Source organism: Micromys minutus (assembly GCF_963924665.1).
Source record: "Micromys minutus genome assembly, chromosome: 1".
NCBI lineage: Eukaryota > Metazoa > Chordata > Mammalia > Rodentia > Muridae > Micromys > Micromys minutus.
The window spans coordinates 156,295,839-156,313,838 of NC_137969.1; the positions used below are offsets into that span (position 1 = coordinate 156,295,839).

The window sequence follows — 18,000 nt, forward strand, 5'->3', positions numbered from 1 at the left end:
GCAGCATCAGGACAGGTAGGGAGTTTGGAAGGAACCATCATGCACAGATGCCATTTACTTTGATTCTTTTAAAGTAAATTTTAAACATTAAATAGGATGGTGGTTTCCCTGCACCCCGTGTCCGGCCTCCACAGCCACTGCTGTATGTAGTCAGGCCACAGGAGGCCGTATGGGTGAGTGCTGAGTCCTGGATTGGTCCATCATGAAGAGTTGGAGAAGATGAGGAGGCAACAAGGAGAGAAAATAGGCAGGCAGCGAGGTAGAAAAAACTGTCCTTGGAGCCAAGTGAGGAATCAAACAGTTGTTCAGGGCGGTATATGTTCAGACAGAAGAAGTAGATACAGGAAGGAGGGTGTGTAGAGTGAGACCTGACCTAGTTAAGAGCCAGGAAAGGCTCCCTGGGGCAGAGGAGATTTAAATTGCAGGCTCTTGTCATCCTCTTTATTACGAAGAGCCTGCCTCCTCCGCCCTGCTATAGCCTCAGCCCACTTCTGTTTGGAATGGCTTAATTGAAGACCATGTGGCAGCCACTAGTGGGGCGCTGGGGCACAGCATGCTTAGATTGCAAATTTTGCCTGAGCCCAATTTTAATCCTGACTTCAGTGCTTCCACCGCTGATAGGAGCTGGTCCAGGGTGGACGTTTAACCTGGATACCCTGCAGTTTCTAGGCTCTTCTGACAGAGGCGCCCTGCAATCTGGCCCTGAATTATCTATCCTCCAGGGGACATCCAGAACTTCCTGCGTCAGAAATGAACAAGGAGTCACCTTAGGGAGGATTGCTAGAGAGAGGGAATAGTGGAACAGGTAGCCGGGCATATCAATGACTTGGTATTGTGCTGGTTTAACAAAGGACCATAGAAGAGAACTCTCCAGAAATTATTAGGAGACGGAGCATGTCTGTCTCACCCATCACCAATCCCAGCTACGGTGGCAGTGGAGGGGGTGGGTAGGAGGCGTGTTGACTACACTTGACAGTTCAGTAAGGGACACCAGCTTTAGGCTGGCCTTCCAACATCGTCTCCAAGTGCAGCATGATTTTCCCATGTCTGTCATTTATACAGACCCTGTGCAAAATCCCACTAGGGCCTCTTGGTGGCTCCCAGAGAAACAGGCACAAACACGGGTTTTAGTGCCAAGCTTTTCTTACATAGCTTCCCAAGCGAAGGCAACTGTTGGTCTTACCCCTGCCGGCGCTCTGGGCTTCTGGAGGCGGTGCATTCGGCAGCCAGACACACAGAGAGGCTGTCATCCATCCGCTCCGACGTTCCTTTCACTTCCAGGCCTGCCGGCTTCCCACCCGGCGGCGGGTCCCGCATGTGCCAATATCCGCGCCCCCTCCCGGGCAGTCTGGGATGCTCTACCCGCGCTACGGGCTGCCCAGGAAGGGAAACCCCAGAGGAAACCATTGTTGTCATATTCCCTGTTGTCGTCATCGACCGAGGCGTGTCTAAGCCAGTTCCCCATTCTGGTGCTCGCCCGGGCCGCTGGGGGCGAAGCTAGCATACAGATCTCTGAAGTGCAGGATGGCTCTTTGGCCACTCCAGCACCAGCGCGATTGGAACCAGGGATACTCCAGGGCAAGCAGTAAATTTAGAAAACCGACGGCGCTGGGCAAGAAAGGACAGAATTTTCACCTTGGCTCTGACGCGAGCCGACAAGGTGACCTTGCATGGTGGCTCTCCTCAGTTTGTCCTCCTGAGACGCAAGCCGAGAGCTGAGGCCCCCCAAGACCATTGGGGAGGTTGGCAGGAGAGAGCCCCCATTGGTCCAGGCGGACAGTGGCCCCTGGCGTGCGTGGGCGCAGGTCCGCGCCTAGGACATGCAGACTGGGTTTTCTGCTCTGCTTCTCCGCTCGCTACCATCCCTTTGCGCACGCCGCCCCGCAAACCTGGGGCGAACCTAACCGCACTCTTCCCCCGCCGGAACAGCCTGCCAGGCTGCCCGGTTTGTTTAATCCGTTTTAAGCCTCACCTCCTCCGCGAAGCTCTCCCGCCTTAACCCCATCACTTCCAGACACTGTGTGGCGTGTTCGTGGTGTCTTTGACTCTCTCATTTTTATTTTGCTTGGTTTGCCTTTTGGAAATGCACACACGATCTCCTTGTTTGGAACAGCCATGCGGAGGGCAGGTACCAATCCCAGGACCTTAAATTCAGAAGGCTCGGTGTGTTCCAAAAGATGCGGTTGGCGGGTTTATTGCCTGGGCTAACTGCCCCACCCCTCAGAGCGCTCTTTCCGTCCTTGCTCTCTCCCCTCCTCCCACGGACTCTCCTCTTCACAGGCTGTCACAGCTGAAAGTGTACAATCCAATTCTCCTCCCCTCTTCGTCCTACAGTGGCGGCAGGTGCGAGGAGGAGACAGAGCTAAGTATTGGAAGTTTCCGACTCCAGCCGACGGCTGTAAGCCAGACCTTTCCCTGGGCTTTTGTCTTTCCCCAAATGAGCACCGCGCCACAGTTAAGTAGGCAAGGAAGGAGTCACGTGCTGACAAATCGAACAAGCAGTGGCTGCGGACCCTCGAGAAGCGACAGAGCACCTCCCGACGCCCCAACCTCCCCGTGAGAAGGTAACCCAGGCTCTTCGACCGCTACCCAGGTGTCCATCATCGGACCCAGGTGGGGGTAAAGCCTGGGGCCGTTGTTCCAGGTCACCTGGCTTTGTATGCTGCTGGGACTTAGTTTACTCATCTGGAGGTAAAGGATAGTATGTGGGTTGAAGGACAGCAGAGAGGTTTTTGTTACCCAAGGTCCGTATATAAAAATACACGATAATTAGCGGTACCGTGCTTGGCAGCAGACTTTGCTCATGAATTCCTATTTCAGAGCCTCCACAGTGGATTTCTGGCTGCAGGCCTTAGAGTTGTTTGGTAATGTGTCACTGCTCACCCCAGATTCTCTCTGTTTCTCGCCAGATCGATTTGGCACCTGTTTCTGCCTCCGCGTGGGGGCCAGAGCCACAGAGTGATTGGGTGGTGGTGGGACGACGTCCCTAAACCGGCATGCATAGGGCAGTCAGTGTACCTTCAAAAAGTTTGGTGTTAGCTGGGTTCTTTGGTGCAAAGAGCCAGGCTGGGAACTGGTGGGCGGGACTTGGGGAGAGGGTGCAGTAGAGGTTCACCCCCACTATCACCCTCACCCCACCCCGTCTTACGGTTTGGCGCGGGGAGATGGGGCTTTGGGTTTGGGGGCGGGTCCTGAAGGCGGGTCTTAAGCGTGGGAGAGAGACTGGGGAGCCTGGAGGCGGGGTTTGGGGAGCTCGCCCCACGTGGGGCGGGGCTCTCGCGGCCGCGGGCTCTGCAGTTCGGACTCCGAGCGCCACAGTCGCCGCAGTTCCCTCCCGACTGGTGGCCCTGCGGGGAGTCCGGGTGGTCTTTGGGCCGCTCGGATTTGGCGCAACGCCTGCCCCGCCTCTCCCCCTCTGTGCTGCCTGGACGGTCGGGGCAGCGGGGACATGGAGCCTTCTCCGGCCACCGGAGGCTCGGAGACCACCCGCCTAGTGAGTCCCCGAGAGCGCAGCGGCGCTGGCGGCGGCCTGCGATTGAAGAGGTAGGGAAGACCTGGGCTGGCCCTCAGCCCGGGGGTCGTCAGACTGATGCCATCGGTTCATTTCGTTGTCTCCCTTGGCGCGGGCCCGGCCCGCCTCTCCAGCGCCCTGCGACCCCCCAACTTTGTGACGCCGATCTGCCGGCTGCAGACAGCCCCACTCCCCGCCTCTGCGGGGATACCCCAGGTTTTCGCGGCCGGGCGAAGCCAGACCCCTGCGCCGCCTCCGCCGCTCCGTCGGACGGAGCGGGCCAGGTGCGGCGGCGTCCGCATTGCTCCGTGCGCCTCGCCTCCGGGCTTCGGAACCCCAGCTTTAGGCCCCGGACCTTTCCCTGCGCACCCCGGGCTCAGGGTGCCTCATCCAGCCGCGGCCAGTTGTGGGCCCCGGCCCCCGGGATCCGCCCGGGCTCAGCGGGCGGCCGTGAGGAGCGAGGGGGCGACGAGGAAGGAGCAGGTGCGGGCTGGGCGGCGGGGGGTATTCCCGGCTCGGCACAGACGGGGCCGGGGGCGGCGAGGTGTGAGATGAGGCGCTCAGCGGCCGGGACAGCGGGCCGGGGGCGGCAGCAGAACCTCCCCCGCACCCCGCGGGCCTCCCGCGCCCGCCGCTCGCCGCCGGCTCCGTCTGCCCTGCCAGCTCGGAGTGGCCACCGCGACAGGCCCTCCCTGGCCGCCTCCTCTGGCCGTTTTGTCTGGGAGCAGAGAGTCAGTTTGTGTCTGGAATTTGACAGGGTCTCAGGTCTTTTTTTTTTTTTCCCCCTTCTATTCTTCCATTCTTTCTATTTCCCTCCCCAGTCCTCTCCTTTTGTCTCTGATGAGGTCTTCGTTCTTTCCTTGGGAGGGGGCCTTAAACCTGAGTAGGTGGAGGAATGGGGGGGCAGAAGGACTGCAGGGGACTGCAGTGGTGGCAGCTATGGGGCTCCAGCTGTGTCCCTGTTATCTATTCCCGTACCCTTTGACTTGGCATCAACCTCTCTTACTTGCCCAAGGGATACCCCAGGCCTCACTGTTTTGCCCATCCTATATTGTTTATCGGAATTTCAGAAGGCCAGGGAAAGAAATGGCCGCCAGTCCTGGACAAATCGTAATGATACCTCCACAGCTCAGCAGAGAGGCCCTTTAGTGCCCACTTGATGCCGAACAAAAGGATGCCTGTTGACAGGCGGCCACACTGCTGGCTGGCTGTGTTGGGCCTTACAAGCCTGAGAAAGGTGACTTGCCAAGGCCCCTAAACTGCCCAGCACGCTTCCCCTTCACACTGCATCCTCATCTCCCGGGCCATTTCCGCCCTCATATGACCATTAGTCACCAAAGCCTGCAGGATTTTCGGAGTCTCTGCCTGTTTACCTGACCCTCCTATGATAGTGCTTGGCAGAGCATTGGGCTACATCCATTCTAGACTCTTCTATGTCCTCTTCCACTCCACCATCAAGGTCATTTGGACATGAAGACATGCTCTGTCAACCAGGGGGTCTGTTCTTTCCTGCCTTTGAGCCCTTTGCCTCAGCCCCCCACCCAGCACCCCACTTCAACACCACCATTCCACCTGTCAGGAGCAGCTTCTATGGCTGTGTCTTCCTTTGATACCCTCCCTGCTCATCCTCAGTACATTCAGTCCCTCCTCCCTGTGCCCCACAGTGATTTGTTCAGACCCTGCCCCCAGCTTCTCCCGGAAGAAATCACTCTACAGTTGTGCCCCAGCAGACTGGGCTCCTTGTTTGCACGGTCCGAAGCATCACTCATGGTGGTGGCTCCGCAGCCACCGCCAACCCCTGTGTCTTCTGGGAGCACCAGAATCGTGCACACGCATTCTTCTTCTGGGATGGGGCTTTTCATTCGGGAAATAAATCCACCTCCCCACTCTAGAGTATTCCCAATATCTGCTGGATGTTCCCAACCTCGGCTTTACCCCTTCAGCAGTGTTCTCTTCAGCCAGATGGTTCCCAGGGCCCCTTCCCATTTGCTGTGGGATCTATCTAACCTAGAGGCATCCTTTCCCTTAGGGATCCTTGATTCTCCTGTATTTCCGGCCTGTTTTCTGCGTGGAGAACTTTTATCCTGCTCTTTGCTTGCAGAGGTTCAGGGACTGAGAACTGGGCTAGAATAGATCCATCAGTCTGAGCCCTGCCTGTGGCATTCCTAAGGCCCATCCCTCTTGTCAAGGGATGTGTGGGCTTCCTGGGCTCCAGGTAACCTGGGCAACTCTTAAGTCCAGTGCTCCTTTCTAAGGACCTCATTTGCATCCTTGTCTTGAAGGGACAGTTGAGAAGTACCCAGGCTGGCTGCCTATGCTCTCCCACCAGCTTTGGTGCTTCTCTGGCACTTTGACCTGTCCCTGTCACAATCCTCCACGTTTCTCCAGGCCCTTCTCCTATGGTTCCCGCCATCTCCCCACTAGACCCTTGAGAATACCAGAATTCCCCCAAGAGCAACATCTGCCTTCTGCTGTGCGCCACTGTGTCTGGTCCACAGGCGTTCGGCTAAGAACCCTCCTCATTCAGGAAGAGCGTCGCTTGTTTTGCATTCCCGGGCTTCCGCTGCTCGCTCATGTAGACATTTGGTCAGTGTCTAGTCGCAGCTCCCTCACCCATTCTTTCCCCCTCTGAGCCTCACATTTCATGTTCATTTGTTCAAACATTAGACCCCACTGCTGTGGGATACTTTGCAGATACGGAATTCTATGACCTCGTCTGTGAGAGGAGAGAGGTTGGGTCTGGCTGCTCACTAGAGCCTCACATGCCAGTGAAGCTTCGGGCACAACGGGTCTAGTGAAGGGGCAGAGATGGGCCCATCTGCTGAGGCAGGCATTGAGTGATCAGGTCAGTGCTGGGGTCAGGCTCCTGGGTGAACATGTCGCCTGCCTCAGTCTTTTCACAGAGCCCTCAGAGCCCCTGCCTGAGGAGCCCAAGCCTGAGGGGATGGCCTTCCACCACTGCCACAAGGACCCCATGCCTCAGTCAGGCCTCTCTCCAGAGAGGGTGCAGGCCCGGAGGCAGCTGTGTGCCGCCTGTGCTGTGTGCTTCATCTTCATGGCTGGGGAGGTGGTTGGTAAGTTGGGGCACACCCCTCCAGTTCCATATTCTGTACTTCCTAGGGCCCTCTCCACCAAGAATCCCTGATTTCCTGGGTGGAGAAGCAAGGAAGAGAAAGGCAGGGAGGGACTGGAAGTGCAGACCACAGAGGGGGGTTCCAGGTGAACAAGCATGTGGGTTGTGGGCCAAGGCCCCCTGTAAGCTCGCCCTGAATAACAACCCTCCTGTTATGAAGATCAAATCTATTGTTATGGAAAAACTAGAAGCAGTACCTGTAATTTTACTACATGAGAGAACCCCAGTCTCTTGTTGGTGTCCCCTCCTTTTACACCAATGCGAGTCCTGCAAGTTTCTGAGAGTCAGGCTGTGTGTCTCCCTCTTGCAGGTGGGTATTTAGCACACAGCTTGGCCATCATGACTGACGCCGCCCACCTGCTGGCAGACATAGGCAGTATGCTGGGCAGCCTCTTTTCCCTCTGGCTCTCCACGCGACCAGCCACCCGAACCATGACCTTTGGCTGGCACCGCTCAGGTAAGCCCTTGCATGGTTTGGTGCCCGTCCGGCCCTGCCAGGCCCTGACCTGATAGCTTGTCTCCTCCACAGAGACTCTGGGAGCTTTGGCCTCTGTGGTCTCCCTCTGGATAGTCACTGGCATCCTCCTGTACCTGGCCTTCCTCCGCCTGCTTCATAGTGACTACCACATCGAGGCGGGTGCCATGCTGCTGACAGCCAGCATTGCTGTCTGTGCCAATATGCTGTATGTGCCATTGTGGTGCAGTGGGTACCAGGTGGGGCCCAGGGTGAGAGGGTCTTCTACCAGGACGGTAGAGCTTGTGTGTGTGTGTGTGTGTGTGTTCCGTTATCTTCATTGGGTATACCCGTAAATGGGTGGGAGATATGTATTTGTTGAGGGCCTCCTGGATACTAGCCCTGCCTAGGTACTTCTACTAGTATGATCTTAAGTCTCCATCCATGAGTGCTAGTTTTCCTCCTAGTTCCCATTAATGTAAAAGACACTGCCTGGGGACGAAGTGGCAGTTTAAATAACAGGGCTAGGTCACACATCCCCATCTCTGGCCCCATGTCTAGTATCTTTTGTCTCTGACAGCCTAATTTTGCTCTGTCAGGTAATGCTATTTTCTTTCTGAGATGGGAAAGAGGTGGAGGTGGGGGCGGTATGGGGAGTAAGTGGAGTCAAGAGGAGGCTATTTGCCTGAATGGCTCCCCTTCTTCAGAATGGCCTTTGTGCTGCACCAGACTGGAGCCCCCCACAGCCATGGGTCTAGGGGTACAGAGTATGCACCGCTGGAGGAGGGGCATGGATACCCTCTGTCCCTGGGAAACACCAGTGTCCGGGCAGCCTTTGTGCATGTGCTGGGAGATCTCCTTCAGAGCCTGGGGGTCCTGGCCGCCTCCATCCTCATCTACTTCAAGGTACTGTGATGGAAGCTGCCTTCTCCCCTCCTCCTGGCACCTGCTGCCTCCCTCATCCTCATCTTCTAGTTTTCGGGGGCCTCTCCCAGCTTTGGGGCATGCCTCCTTAGCCCTCTGATGGAGTCCTAGGGTGTCTTTAGGTTGTTTGCAAAGATGGCCCCAGAGCCTTCTCTGAGCCCTCACTGCTTCTTTGTCTCTTCAGCCTCAGTACAAGGTGGCTGACCCTATCAGCACCTTCCTCTTCTCTATCTGTGCCCTGGGGTCCACAGCTCCTACGCTCCGAGATGTGCTCTTTGTCCTCATGGAAGGTGAATTCAGCACTGCTGCTTCCCTCCCTGGGTCTCCCTCAGCCCCCACCCCTTCTCTAGGACTGGGAGAAAGCTGGTTCTTGGGGCTTTCTTGCCAGAAAGAAGCCCCAGGTTAATGCGGTGGGCAAGAACGGGACTGAGGGGGGCGTCTGGTGGAGCTGTTCCTGAACAAGGCAGGCGTGGCAGGACCGTGGCGGTGTTGCTTGCAGGTGCCCCTCGGAGTGTGGAGTTTGAACCGGTAAGGGACACCTTGTTGTCAGTGCCGGGAGTTCGAGCAACACATGATCTCCACCTGTGGGCCCTGACACTTACCTACCATGTTGCCTCTGCACACCTGGCTATTGGTGAGTGAGCAGTAACCCAGCCAGCCCCTCTGAGAACCAGCCCCTCTGAGAACCAGCCCCCTCTCAGAACCAGCCCCCTCTCAGAACCAGCCCCCTCTGAGAACCAGCCCCCTCTCAGAACCAGCTCCCTCTCAGAACCAGCTCCCTCTCAGAACCAGCCCCCTCTCAGAACCAGCTCCCTCTCAGAACCAGCCCCCTCTAAGAACCAGCCCCCTCTGAGAACCAGCCCCCTCTGAGAACCAGCCACTCTCAGAACCAGCCCCTCTCAGAACCAGCCCCTCTCAGAACCAGCACCCTCTCAGAACCAGCACCCTCTGAGAACCAGCTCCCTCTGAGAACCAGCTCCCTCTGAGAACCAGCCCCCTCTGAGAACCAGCTCCCTCTCAGAACCAGCCCCCTCTCAGAACCAGCTCCCTCTCAGAACCAGCCCCTCTGAGAACCAGCTCCCTCTCAGAACCAGCTCCCTCTCAGAACCAGCACCCTCTCAGAACCAGCTCCCTCTCAGAACCAGCTCCCTCTCAGAACCAGCTCCTTCTCAGAACCAGCTCCCTCTCAGAACCCCCTCTCAGAACCAGCACCCTCTCAGAACCAGCACCCTCTGAGAACCAGCACCCTCTGAGAACCAGCACCCTCTGAGAACCAGCTCCCTCTGAGAACCAGCTCCCTCTGAGAACCAGCCCCCTCTCAGAACCAGCTCCCTCTCAGAACCAGCTCCCTCTCAGAACCAGCCCCTCTCAGAACCAGCACCCTCTCAGAACCAGCACCCTCTCAGAACCAGCACCCTCTGAGAACCAGCACCCTCTGAGAACCAGCTCCCTCTGAGAACCAGCTCCCTCTGAGAACCAGCTCCCTCTGAGAACCAGCCCCCTCTGAGAACCAGCCCCCTCTCAGAACCAGCCCCTCTCAGAACCAGCTCCCTCTGAGAACCAGCCCCTCTGAGAACCAGCCCCCTCTGAGAACCAGCCCCTCTCAGAACCAGCTCCCTCTCAGAACCAGCTCCCTCTCAGAACCAGCTCCCTCTGAGAACCAGCTCCCTCTGAGAACCAGCTCCCTCTCAGAACCAGCTCCCTCTGAGAGCCAGCACCCTCTGAGAGCCAGCTCCCTCTGAGAACCAGCCCCCTCTCAGAACCAGCCCCTCTGAGAACCAGCCCCTCTCAGAACCAGCTCCCTCTCAGAACCAGCTCCCTCTGAGAACCAGCACCCTCTGAGAACCAGCCCCCTCTGAGAACCAGCCCCTCTGAGAACCAGCCCCTCTCAGAACCAGCCCTTGTGCTTTCACAGCTGGGCAACCTAGACTACTGAGGTTGTTGCTTGAGTCTGAGTCTCACTGTGTATTCAGGCTGCCCCTGAGATCCTTGAGCCTCAGCCTTCTGAGTTTCTGGGATTACACTTACGAAATACGTTGCCTCTCTCTGTCTCTGTCTCTCTCTGGCACGTGCATACACACATTCTGGGCATCCAGGCTTCTGAAGAAGCATGGGGAACCAGTACCTTAAAACATACATCACCATTATCTCCAGGACACAGTTTGGTGACTGGTGGCAGCTCTATTCAGTAGGCTGTCACATTGCTGTTTAAAGTGGTGATTATGAAGCCTGTATGGCAACTGGGGAAATGTTGTGGCATAATGCTTGAGAAAAAAAGCTGAATATAAATGATATCTACATTATGATTCAACTATTAAAATACATATACAGTGACTCATGAGCTGACAAAGGTTTTTTGAGTTTCTCCCAGATGCAAGGAGCAATCAGAGGCATGCAATTTGGATGCCAAAAATATCATAACTTGTGGGATGTTGGATGTTACCTTGAGAGGGACAGTGGGGCAGAATACTTAACATCTGGCTTGTCCTGGGCAGACAGTGGCAGGCTGCTGAAGTATCTAGCCATCTATTGATGCTCAAAGGCAGAAAAGAAAGGGTGATGGGGCACAATTTGGTGTCGGCATGGTCCGTTGGAGTGCGTCTCACATTGCCTTTACAATTTTGTGCTGTTCATATAACACAGAAGGAAAATCAGGAGCCTTATTCCAGCCTTTGGGGTTTTGCTGTGCTGGGGCCCCTTCAGTCCTTATCACAGCCCTTGGCTGTGCCTGACTCCCCAGGGACTGAGCCGTCTCTTATCACCCTCCCACAGACCCCACGGCTGACCCTGAAGCTGTCCTGGCTGAAGCCTCATCCCGGCTCTATTCCCGGTTCGGATTCTCCAGCTGCACCCTGCAGGTGGAGCGATACTGGCCTGAGATGGACCAGTGTCAGCGCTGCCAGGAGCCCCCCAAAGCCTGAGCCTCAGCCCCACCCCTCACCCCACTGCCAGGCCCAGGCTTGCGCCTGGACTCTCAGTACCTGCCTCCCAGATCACAGAAGGGACCTTTCTCTCTCCATCTTCCACCTGCCAACTGCTCTTGCCCCTGCCCCAGTGGTCAAGACCAAAGTGTGTTTGAGGGCAATGGGGGGAGGGGAGGATCGGATTGAATAGCTGTAAGCAATTCAGGGGTGTGGGGCATGTGGAAGCCCTGCCATCCGGGCTTCACGTGGAGAGTTATGCTTGTCCTTCTGTACAATTCCTGTGTCCCTGTGGCAGGCTGGCTGTAGCTGGGGACATCTGCCTGTCTGTGTGCTGTTTGTGTGCCTATGCCTGGGGAGGTCATCAGGGGCCCCCTCCCCACGTGATCCTTGCTCTGTCTATGCAGGGGCCCCAAAGCCTGCACTTTGTTTGTGTGCCCTGGTCCTGTGGTTTTGTCTGTTGTGTATGTGTGTTCTTTGGTGCTGTGGCCTGTGTGTTCCTGTGCCTGTGTGGCTGTGCTGGTCTCTGAGTCTGCTCCACCTGTGTGTCCATATGGGATCTGTCTGTCCATCCCTGTGTTGGTGCTGTGTTCTCAGCTTTCCCCAAGGGAGAGGGAGGACTCCATTGCAGCTCCACCAATAAACTTGGATCTAATTGTATTTCTGTTGTCTGACTCCTCAGAGGTGGGATCCACAGTGACCCCTCAGCCCTCCTGCCCCTATCCACAAATAGATTCAGATGGGGCTGAAAGCCACCAGTCGTCCCCAGTTTTTCTAGGCCTGGCACTTGACTCAGAAGTCCCATGTGAGCAAAGCAGGGGTGGAGGAGGTGAATCCATTCCTGTTAGTGGGTACCTACACCCTCTGGGGAAAGGGGATAGACTACAGGGCTGAAGTGGGCTTGTGCTGTGTCAGCAGGGCCTGGAAAGGCAGCAAGACCTTTGTCCAGGTGTGAGCTGGTCATGAATACTAGGCTTTTTAAAAACAATTAAGCATTTATTTTTCTATCTTAAAACCATATACTTCATCAGATTCTTACAACTCTTCTCTCTGTCACACATCTTTCTTTCTGTCTCTGTCTCACACTGTAGCTCCACCAATAAACTTGGATCTGATTGTATTTCTACAGTCTGAGACACACACACACATACACACACACACACACACTGGGTTTTTCAAGGCAGGGTTTCTCTGTAGCCCTGGCAATCCCAGACACTCTGTAGACCAGGTTAGCCTCAAACTTGGAGATCTGGCTGCCTCTACCTCCCAAATGCTGAGATTAAAGGCCTGTGGCACCTCTTTTTTTTTTTTTAATGCAGAGTCTCCTGTCGACCATGCTGGCCTTGAATTTGCTGTGTTGCCCAGGATAATCTTAAATTTTTTGAACCTTGTCTCCCACCTCCACTAGGTTTTCTGTAAGCCTTGAAGTAAAGTAGTGTTTTGTTTGTGTGTGTATTTTTTTTTTGTTTTTGTTTTTTTTTTTTTTTTGAGACAGGGTTTCTCTGTGTAGCCCTAGAACTCACTCTGTAGACTAGGCTGGCCTTGAACTCAGGATCCACCTGTGTTTGCCTCCCAAGTGCTGGGATTAAAGGCATGTGTCACCACCACCAGGTGGCTATTGCTTTTTTTTTTTTTTTTTTTTTTTTTAAATGAGGTACAAAGTAGGGATCAAAACCAGGGTTTCATGTGTATGAGACAAGAACTCTTTAGCAATTGAGCTACATCCCCAGTGCCTGCTTTCTGTCTCTCTCCCTCTTTCTCTCTCCCCTCCCCCCAAACTTGTGCAGCTAACCTTGAACTCTCAATCCTGCCTCTGCTTCCCATGAGCTAGGATTATAGTCTTGAGCTACTATATCCTGCTAGTCCTTAAAACGGCAAACTCACTAGGCTTTGGTTTTAGGGCAGTGCTTTGGAGCAGCAGGAGGTATCTGGTCCTTCCTCCCTGGGTTGATGGAGTTCCAGCCCAAAAGCCAGGTCCTGGTCATAGTCATTGGCCATTCATGTTTCTGTGAGCCCTTTTCCACATAGTGGGAATACTTTATTCTAAAATTATTTTTTTTAATCATAAAAGCAATATATCCTGTTGGGGTTCAATAGAGGGGAAGTCAGGGTTTTCTATACTTTCTCCCAGAAGTAACTGCTGCCCAGCCCCCACCTTCCCATGTGCATACTAATATCTAAATAAGTGGGCTCCTGTTATAGGACCCGTGGTGTCGGCAGCTTTGATTACCACCGTGCATCCTGGACACACTCCCCCGCAGCAACACACGGATTTCATGCCATTTTCAAGACGAGGCTTTTGGACATGTTGACAGCAGGCTCCCTTGCTGACATCCAGCTGGGAGCCCGGCCAGGCTGGGCACTTAGAGGATGGCAGCAATGGCTGGTTTGGAGCTGGGGTGAAGGGCTGGGGTCCACTCAGGCAGGCTGCAGGGGCTGCCCCAGCTGCTCGCCATGCTTTGCTAGCTCCTGACACTTTCTCATTTTCCGTCTCATTGATTACAGGCCCCAAGTGACTGCGTGGGGGTGGGGATGAGTGGAGAATGGAGAGGGGTGGTGAGCAGGGAAGACTTGGGGATGATCACCCAGTGAACAGCTTTCATCTGCTGCCCCCACCCCCAGATGCCCAGGTCGGGAGGGAGCTGAGAATTCAGGACACAAAGAGACCGTGCTTCCAGGCTGGCTACCTGCCCATACCCTCTGCAAGGTCTGAAAGGATTCACTGAGGTCACCTGCCTGTGACTTGGGTGATGGGGCAGGAACACAGGCTAGCTCTCCCAGGCTCCCATCCTACCCCAGACCCTTGAAGCACTGTCCCTGTCCCAGCTCTGGGGCCAGCTCTGCCATCACCTGCAAATTCTGGTCACTGCCTCCCTGGATTTCAGCTTACCCAGTGGTGACAGGGTTCCTTGGACAGTGAGGACACCTTGGGTACAAGCATGTCTGGTATGTGAAGGGGATGAACAAGAAGGTCAAGCCCAGGAAGCACGAGGAATAACGTGGCAGAGACAGAGATCGGACTGTGCAGAGGACCAAAGGTAGGGAAACCGTTCAGCTGTCAGAGTTGAGATTTAAATTTTGCTTTGGCTGCCGGGAGGCGGAGCCTATTTCCTCTGTCTGCCTCCCATCGCCAGCTATAGAAGAGCAGGGTTAGACCAAGAAGCTTTCTCCTCCATTCATTGGTACTCCCTCCCAAGGGAGCCGAGGAAACCCTTATCTGCAGCGTAGCCACTGGCCTTCCTATTATCCCCAACACATTTGCTTATCTGGAATTCTGTCCTCCAGGTACCCTTCCACTGATAAAATATGTGGTCAGGGAGAGGTGAGGCGAGGGAGCTGAGGAGGGGGTGGGTGGATCTGGAAAGAACACTCGCAAGGGGAGGACCCCATCAGTCCATCAGAGGCCAGGCATCTCAAGCTGGGAAGGGGGAGGGGCTGCCTGTCAGAGGGACCAGGACTAAAACCTAGCAAGGATGAGGGGAACAGGCAGGGAGCTGGGCTTGTCTTGTGGAAGTGCAGCTGGGATTCTTCAGAAGTGGCTGGAGACCAAGGGTAGCTGAGGCTGTTGGGGGGGTCTTAAGAGGCTTGTGCTGAACAGATTGGGCTAGAGACACCGGGCCAGAGAGACCCCTTCTCATTGGGAAGCTCCGAGCCTGACTCCATCACGTGTGAGAGCCACAGGCCAAGACTCAGCAATGCAGGGCAGTCTGTCAGGCTCAGAGGAAAGCATAGGATGGTTAGTTCATAAAGCCTCATCCAGTGGGCCGGAGAGATGGCTCAGCAATGAAGTGGCCCCAAGTTAAATTCTCAGCACACACATGGTGGCTCACAACCATCTATATTTGTAGCTTCATGGGTTCAGATGACTTTCTGGTGGGCAGATAGATGTACATACAGACAGAAGAACATCTGCATACATAAAAGAAAAGAAAAGAAGGAAAGGAAGAAGGAAAAAAGAGAAAGAAGCCTTATCCACCTCCATTTCAGAAACGTCACTACACGCTAGTCTGAAGGGGTTACTATGGCACACTGGCATCAAGGAACCAGACTGTCATGGAACAGCGCCCCCCTGTGGCCAGTGTCATGACAACAGCTGAGGAGGCCAGAGGGACTCCGCATTAGTTTTAGCCAGGCATACAGTGTTGTACACCTTTGATACCAGCACTCAGAAGGCAAAGGCAGGTGGATCTCTGTGAGTTCAGGCTATCCTGGTCTGCATAGGAAGTTCCAGAACACCCAGAGCTGCATACTGAGAGCTTGTCTCCAAAAACAAAACCAATAACAAATACATTGGCTCTGGGGATTGACCTTGGGTCCTCAGGTCGGCTTGGTAAACACCTTTCTGTCCAAACTATACCTTTCCAGCGCCATCCATTCATTTCTTTAAAAAAAGTACATTATTTTTACTGTCTGGAGACAGTCATGGGTACTGGGAACTAAACTCATATTTTTGGTTGTGAGCCTAGCCTTTAACTGCTGAGCCCAAGATTTTATTATTTTTAATTATGTGAGTATATGTGTGAATCTATATCCCATATGTATGGGTAACCCTGGACAATCCCCTGGAACTTGAGTTACAGGGAATTGTGAGCCTCCTTATATCAAACTCTGGCCCTCAGGAAGATTAATATGTGCTCTTAACCACCTAACAATTTCTCCAGCTTCAAATATTTTATTTTAGATACATGTACTTATCTGTGCATGTAAATGCAGAAGCCTACAGGGGCCAAAGATATTGGATCCACCTGGACCTGGCATTAAAAGCATTTGTGAGACACCCAACATAGATGCTGGGAGCCAGAATTAGGGTATCTGTAAGATCAGTAGCCCTAACCACTTAGCCATCCCTCCAGTACCCCACTCTCAGCCTGTCCATATCTTTAAAAATTAATTTTTCATTTATTATGCCAGGTATGGTAGCACATACCTTTAATCACAGCACTAGGAGGCAGAGGCAGGAACTAGCTCTGAATTCTAGACCAATTAGAACTATAGTGAAGCCCTGTTGCAGAAAAGAGGTGCACCTGCATGTGTGTATGTGTGCAGGCACATGCATGTGTGTGTATTATGTGTATGGGTATTTTGCCTTCATGTATGACTATGCACCCTATGCCTGCAGTGATTGTGGAGGCCACAAGAGGTCAGACACCCCCACATATACCCTCCCATCTCCCATGTGGGTACTATTCAACCATCTGCAAGGCTACTAGTACCTTTGATCCTAGGCCATCTTCCCAGTCTCTGTGTGGTTCTTAGTGAGACAGGGTCTCAGTATGTAGCCCTGGATGACCTAAAACTCCTTGTCTCAAACAAGGAGAGATCCACCTGCCTGTCTCCCAAGTGCTGGGATTAGAGGTATAGCTACTTTAGGTAGAACCAAGGGAACCTTGAACTCATGATCCTCCTGCCTCTGCCTCTTTAGCTTAACAGACCACAATCATCATCATCATCATCATCATCATCATCATCCTCTCTCTCTCTCTTTTTCAGGACAAGATTTCTCTGTGTGGGTCTGGCTGTCCTTAAACTCGGGAGATCTGCCTGCCTCTGCCTTCAGAGTGCTGGGATTAGAGGTATAGCTACTTTAGGTAGAACCAAGGGAACCTTGAACTCATGATCCTCCTGCCTCTGCCTCTTTAGCTTAACAGACCACAATCATCATCATCATCATCATCATCATCCTCTCTCTCTCTCTTTTTCAGGACAAGATTTCTCTGTGTGGGTCTGGCTGTCCTTAAACTCGGGAGATCTGCCTGCCTCTGCCTTCAGAGTGCTGGGATTAAAGGATGTACCACCACCACTCAGCACCCCTGACATTTCTTAACCCTGACCCTCTTTACTGACCATCTCAGTAAGCTCCAGGATGATCTCCCAGCTGGTGGGATGATGCTTCTCCATCTCTACTGGGTGCTGCCTCCAGCCTTCCCCACACGCTCAGCCCATTTGTCTTCATCCTGATTTGTCTCTCACCAGCCAATGTCCCTACCATCTGTGGGATGGTGCTACGGGACTCATGCCAGCTTTGCAAGGGAAACGTCACACTCTGCTCTTGACAGCTCTCATGCATTGACATGCCTGGTCAGCTAAGGGTAGGATGCAGGGCTCCAGAGGGCAATTTTCTATCCTGACATTGTGAGGAGCTGGAGGTAAATGACAAGAGGTGTCTTTCAATGGGTTGGATAGACTTGAAGGATTCATCTAAAATACCTAAAGAAAAGATTAGATCTGCAAAGTGCTTAGGTCAGCACCTGACACAGGACTGTTAACTGGTTCCAAAAATAGGTCAAATGTCTTCAGTATTGAGGTCAGGAAACTGATTTAGGCAGCTAATGAGAATCACACAGCACACTCAAGGTGGCTTCTCAGTGGATGGAGAAAAGGCTCAGCCAGACACGGCGATTTAATTAAAATGTTTTCTTTGCTAATAGCTGCTTTCATTTTCATCTCCCAGTATTCTAAGACCTAACTTCTGCTTGTGGGGAGTGTATTCAATTTAGAGCTGTGTTATGATTAGAGAGCCAAAGCAAGCAGGGCAGGAACACCTCCCACCACTTAGCAACTGAGGAAAATGTGCATGCCACTTGGCAGCAAGTACTGCTTCCGCACAAGGGACGGCTCCAAGTTCTGCAGAAATCTGTGGCAGTTTCATGGGCTCCAGTTTTACACCATACAGTCTAAAGTGCAGCAGTACTGGAAAGGACTATTTTGCACATGGTACCACTTGCCACCCTTCAAGCTTACCTCTCTAGTTTGAGAACTGGCTGGGAACGGGGATTCAAGACAGGAAGGGATTCCCACTGTAGCAGGCCTGGCTGTCTCAGGCCTCTTTAGGACACAGAACTGTACCTAGATCCACTGTTTTTTAAACAGCATCCAGGCTATCGACCTATGTTCCTTGAGAACTGATACACAAATCTCATAGCCCACGGTATCGATCCCATCCCCACTGAGCAGCTCTTTGCCAAGCCTGGCTCACCTCGGTACGGCAGACCGTTTTCACCCCTCTGCCAGACTGTAGTGTACCTGAGACCTTCCACCCAGCCCTGCCCACCAGGCC

General features: G+C 53.8%; 1 protein-coding gene across 1 annotated transcript; it reads left to right on the top strand.

The window, feature by feature from the left end:
* Nucleotides 1-3,448: 3,448 nt before the first annotated feature.
* Nucleotides 3,449-10,943, top strand: SLC30A3 (solute carrier family 30 member 3; the record flags this gene model as incomplete). The annotated part of the gene is made up of 8 exons (XM_080931073.1): nt 3,449-3,543; nt 6,404-6,585; nt 6,955-7,101; nt 7,174-7,327; nt 7,806-8,004; nt 8,207-8,312; nt 8,522-8,656; nt 10,795-10,943. The coding sequence occupies 8 exons, from the start codon at nt 3,449-3,451 to the stop codon at nt 10,941-10,943; spliced, it is 1,167 nt and encodes a 388-aa protein (XP_080787199.1).
* Nucleotides 10,944-18,000: the final 7,057 nt, after the last annotated feature.